We start from the raw sequence: 5,000 nt of genomic DNA, 5'->3' as shown, positions 1-5,000 counted from the left end.
GAAGCTTCTGATAGGCTAATTGACATCATTTGAGTCAATTCGAGGTGCACCTGTGGATGTATTTCAGGGCCTACCTTCAAACTAAATTCCTCTTTGCTTGACATCATGGGAAAATCAAAAGAAATCAGACCAGGTTCATCTGTACAAACAATAGTACGCAGGTATAAACACTATGGGACCACGTAACCCTCATACCGCCCAGGAAGGAGACGCGTTCTGTCTCCTAGAGATGAACGTACTTTGGTGCGAAAAGTGCAAATCAATACCGGAACAACAGCAAAGGACCTTGTGAAGATGCTGGAGGAAACAGGTACAAAAGTATCTATATCCACAGTAAAACGAGTCCTATATCGACATCACCTGAAAGGCCGCTCAGCAAGGAAGAAGCCACTGCTCCAAAACCGCCATAAAAAAGCCAGACTACGGTTTGCAACTGCACATGGGGACAAAGATCGTACTTTTTGGAGAAATGTCCTCTGGTCTGATGAAACAAAAATAGAACTGTTTGGCCATAATGACCATCGTTATATTTGGAGTTAAAAGGGGGAGGCTTTCAAGCCGAAGAACACCATCCCAACCGTGAAGCACAGGGGTGGCAGCATCATGTTGTGGGGGTGCTTTGCTGCAGGAGAGACTGGTGCACTTCACAAAATAGATGACATCATGAGGATGGACAATTAGGTGGATATATTGAAGCAACATCTCAAGACATCAGTCAGGAAGTTAAAGCTTGGTTGCAAATGGGTCTTCCAAATGGACAATTACCCCAAGCATACTTCCAAGGTTGTGGCAAAATAGCTGAAGGACAACAAAGTCAAGGTATTGGAGTGGCCATCACAAAGCCCTGACCTCAATCCTATAGAACATTTGTGGGCAGAACTGAAAAAGCGTGTGTGAGCAAGGAGGCCTACAAACCTGACTCAGTTACACCAGCTCTGTCAGCAGGAATGGGCCAAAACGTTTGACCCAAGTTAAACCATTTAAAGGCAATGCTACCAAGTACCAATGCTACCAAGTACTAATGCTACCACGTACCAATGCTACCACGTACCAATGCTACCACGTACCAATGCTACCAAGTACTAATGCTACCAAGTACTAATGCTACCACGTACTAATGCTACCACGTACTAATGCTACCACGTACCAATGCTACCAAGTACTAATGCTACCAAGTACTAATGCTACCAAGTACTAATGCTACCAAGTACTAATGCTACCAAGTACTAATGCTACCATGTACTAATGCTACCAAGTACTAATGCTACCAAGTACTAATGCTACCAAGTACTAATGCTACCAAGTACTAATGCTACCAAGTACTAATGCTACCAAGTACTAATTGAGTGTATGTACACTTCTGACCCACTGGGAATGTGATGAAAGAAATAAAAGCTGAAATAAATAATTCTCTCTGCTATTATTCTAACATTTCACATTCTTAAAATAAAGTGGTGATCCTAACTGACCTAAGACAGGGTATTTTTACTAGGATTAAATGTCAGGTGTTGTGAAAAACTGAGATTACATGTATTTGGCTAAGGTGTATGTAAACTTCTGACTTCAACTGTATGTATATAGTTATTTTATTTTGATAGTTGTTCTGAGTGACTTGGCTTCAGCAACATTCACCTTGTCAATCATGCCATTAAAGCATACTGAATTAGAGAGAGAGAACTGAGGATGAGAACCTAACAGAATAGAGAGAGAGGAGGGGAGAGAGAGGAGGGGAGGATGAGCACCTAATAGAATAGAGAGAGGAGGGGAGAGAGAACTGAGGATGAGAACCTAACAGAATAGAGAGAGGAGGGGAGAGAGAACTGAGGATGAGAACCTAACAGAATAGAGAGAGGAGGGGAGAGAGAACTGAGGATGAGAACCTAATAGAATAGAGAGAGAGGAAGGGAGAGAAAACCTAATAGAATATAGAGAGAGGAGGGGAGAGAGAGGAGGATGAGAACCTAATAGAATAGAGAGAGAGGAGAGAGAGGAGGGGAGGATGAGAACCTACTAGAATAGAGAGAGGGGAGGATGAGAACCTACTAGAATAGAGAGAGAGAGAGAACTGAGGATGAGCACCTAATAGAATAGAGAGAGAGGAAGGGAGAGAAAACCTAATAGAATATAGAGAGAGGAGGGGAGAGAGAGGAGGATGAGAACCTAATAGAATAGAGAGAGAGGAGGGGAGAGAGAGGAGGGGAGGATGAGAACCTACTAGAATAGAGAGAGGGGAGGATGAGAACCTACTAGAAGAGAGAGAGAGAGAGAACTGAGGATGAGCACCTAATAGAATAGAGAGAGAGGAAGGGAGAGAGAACCTAATAGAATAGAGAGAGAGGAGGGGAGAGAGAGGAGGATGAGAACCTAATAGAATAGAGAGAGAGAGGAGGGGAGAGAGAGGAGGGGAGGATGAGAACCTAATAGAATAGAGAGAGGAGGGGAGGATGAGAACCTACTAGAATAGAGAGAGAGGAGGGGAGAGAGAACTGAGGATGAGAACCTAATAGAATAGAGAGAGAGGAGGGGAGAGAGAACTGAGGATGAGAACCTAATAGAATAGAGAAACTGAGGATGAGAACCATATTGGGGGGGGGAAAGAGTCTCACCACAATGGGTTGTCTGAAATACTCATCTACTGCAGCTTCTCTCAGTGATGACAGATCAACACCATGGAACGATGGCTGATACCTGACAAACACAAAGACCGTGGGAAGTGGCTTTAGTTAGTTGACGTAGTGACAATTAAATATTTGTGTATAGTTGTAACTAAGGTCTGGTGAATTCCCCCCCCCCACACCCCCCCAACACTTTCCAGGTGAAAATGAAGTTTTAATAATATAGTAAATAAAGTGAAAGGAGATTCACCAGAAGTTGCATAAGTGAGAGTTAGACTGTAGCTTGTTAAATGAAGGTAGTAAGTAAAGTGAAAGGAGATTCACCAGAAGTTGGCCTTGGTGAACTGTTCCATGTATAACTGTTCGTCTGTGAAGGGAGCCAGGTGGACGTCACCTAGAGTGGGGAACATGTTACCTAGGAGAGGAGAGAGGGTTAGGGCTGTCGGCAACACCTCTATACACCTGTTTACATTTCATTTCCTCATCCCGCTATTTCTTTACTTCCATATCTCCTGTTCTCCATCTTACCGTTGGGCTGTATCCCTCCTTCTCTCATCCATCAGTTCCTGTATCCCTCCCTCTCTCATCCATCACTTCCTCATCCATCACCCCCTCCCTCTCTCATCCCCTCCACCACTTCCTCTCCCTCCCTCTGTCATCCACCACTTCATCCATTCCTCCCTCATCCATCACGTTCTCTATCCCTCCCTCATCCATCACGTCCTCTATCCCTCCCTCATCCATCACGTCCTCTATCCCTCCCAACCTCTCTCGTCCATCACTCCCTCCCTCATCGATCACCTCCCTCATCCATCACGTCCTCTATCCCTCCCTCATCCATCACGTCCTCTATCCCTCCCTCATCCATCACGTCCTCTATCCCTCCCTCATCCATCACGTCCGCTATCCCTCCCAACCTCTCTCGTCCATCACCTCCTCCCCCTCTCTCTCAGCTTTAACAACTTCTTGGCATGTAGGAAGCTCCCCAGCATGTAGGAAGCTCCCCAGCATGTAGGAAGCTCCCCAGCATTCTCTAACCTCCTCTCTCCTTCCTTCCATCCCTCCTCACCGTTGGGTTTGAGGAACTTCTTGGCGTGTAGGTAACTCTCCAGCATTCTCTCGTTGAAGAGCATGTATCCCATGGGTTCAGAGATGATGATGTCCACCTGCTCTGGTAGAGAGATCTCCTCCACCTTCCCTGCTATCACCACCACACGATCCCCCATTCCGTTGGAGTTTACCAGCACCTACACACACACACACGGGGTTAGGGTGTGTATGTGAGATAGAGGCCTCCTCGACCACGCGCTCTCAGTGTAGTCTAATTAACAACAACTACATCACTAAGAATCACCACAATAATATAATCACAGCAAAAGAAACTAACCCACACTCATACTGTCAGTGTGGTGGTGGTCAGTGTGGTGGTGGTCAGTGTGGTGGTGGTCAGTGTGGTAGGCGGTCAGTGTGGTGGTGGTCAGTGTGGTAGGCGGTCAGTGTGGTGGTGGTCAGTGTGGTGGTGGTCAGTGTGGTGGTGGTCAGTGTGGTGGTGGTCAGTGTGGTGGCGGTCAGTGTGGTGGCGGTCAGTGTGGTGGTGGTCAGTGTGGTAGGCGGTCAGTGTGGTGGTGGTCAGTGTGGTGGTGGTCAGTGTGGTGGGCGGTCAGTGTGGTGGTGGTCAGTGTGGTAGGCGGTCAGTGTGTTGGTGGTCAGTGTGGTGGTGGTCAGTGTGGTGGTGGTCAGTGTGGTGGGCGGTCAGTGTGGTAGGCGGTCAGTGTGGTAGGCGGTCAGTGTGGTGGTGGTCAGTGTGGTGGTGGTCAGTGTGGTAGGTGGTCAGTGTGGTAGGCGGTCAGTGTGGTGGTGGTCAGTGTGGTAGGCGGTCAGTGTGGTGGTGGTCAGTGTGGTGGTGGTCAGTGTGGTGGTGGTCAGTGTGGTGGTGGTCAGTGTGGTAGGTGGTCAGTGTGGTGGTGGTCAGTGTGGTAGGCGGTCAGTGTGGTGGTGGTCAGTGTGGTGGTGGTCAGTGTGGTGGTGGTCAGTGTGGTGGTGGTCAGTGTGGTGGTGGTCAGTGTGGTGGGCGGTCAGTGTGGTAGGCGGTCAGTGTGGTAGGCGGTCAGTGTGGTGGTGGTCAGTGTGGTGGTGGTCAGTGTGGTGGTGGTCAGTGTGGTGGTGGTCAGTGTGGTAGGTGGTCAGTGTGGTGGTGGTCAGTGTGGTAGGCGGTCAGTGTGGTGGTGGTCAGTGTGGTGGTGGTCAGTGTGGTGGTGGTCAGTGTGGTGGTGGTCAGTGTGGTGGCGGTCAGTGTGGTGGTGGTCAGTGTGGTGGTGGTCAGTGTGGTGGCGGTCAGTGTGGTAGGCGGTCAGTGTGGTAGGCGGTCAGTGTGGTGGTGGTCAG

General features: G+C 48.5%; 1 protein-coding gene across 3 annotated transcripts in view; it reads right to left on the bottom strand.

Moving 5' to 3' along the window:
- Nucleotides 1-5,000, bottom strand: part of LOC139370237 (histone-arginine methyltransferase CARM1-like) — a 17,856-nt gene that overhangs the window by 8,930 nt on the left and 3,926 nt on the right. For all 3 annotated transcript variants that reach the window (XR_011627123.1, XM_071109591.1, XM_071109592.1), the window contains exons 6-8: nucleotides 3,685-3,862; nucleotides 2,940-3,030; nucleotides 2,607-2,688 (exon numbers count right to left, since the gene is read on the bottom strand). Coding sequence is in view for 2 of the 3 variants with exons in the window: in XM_071109591.1 (XP_070965692.1) it covers nucleotides 2,607-2,688; nucleotides 2,940-3,030; nucleotides 3,685-3,862 (351 nt within the window). In the remaining variant the exon portion in view is untranslated. The remainder of the gene's footprint in view (nucleotides 1-2,606; nucleotides 2,689-2,939; nucleotides 3,031-3,684; nucleotides 3,863-5,000) is intronic.

Source organism: Oncorhynchus clarkii, chromosome 17, assembly GCF_045791955.1.
Source record: "Oncorhynchus clarkii lewisi isolate Uvic-CL-2024 chromosome 17, UVic_Ocla_1.0, whole genome shotgun sequence".
Classification (NCBI taxonomy): Eukaryota; Metazoa; Chordata; class Actinopteri; order Salmoniformes; family Salmonidae; genus Oncorhynchus; species Oncorhynchus clarkii.
This window is presented reverse-complemented; position numbering and strand designations above follow the sequence as displayed.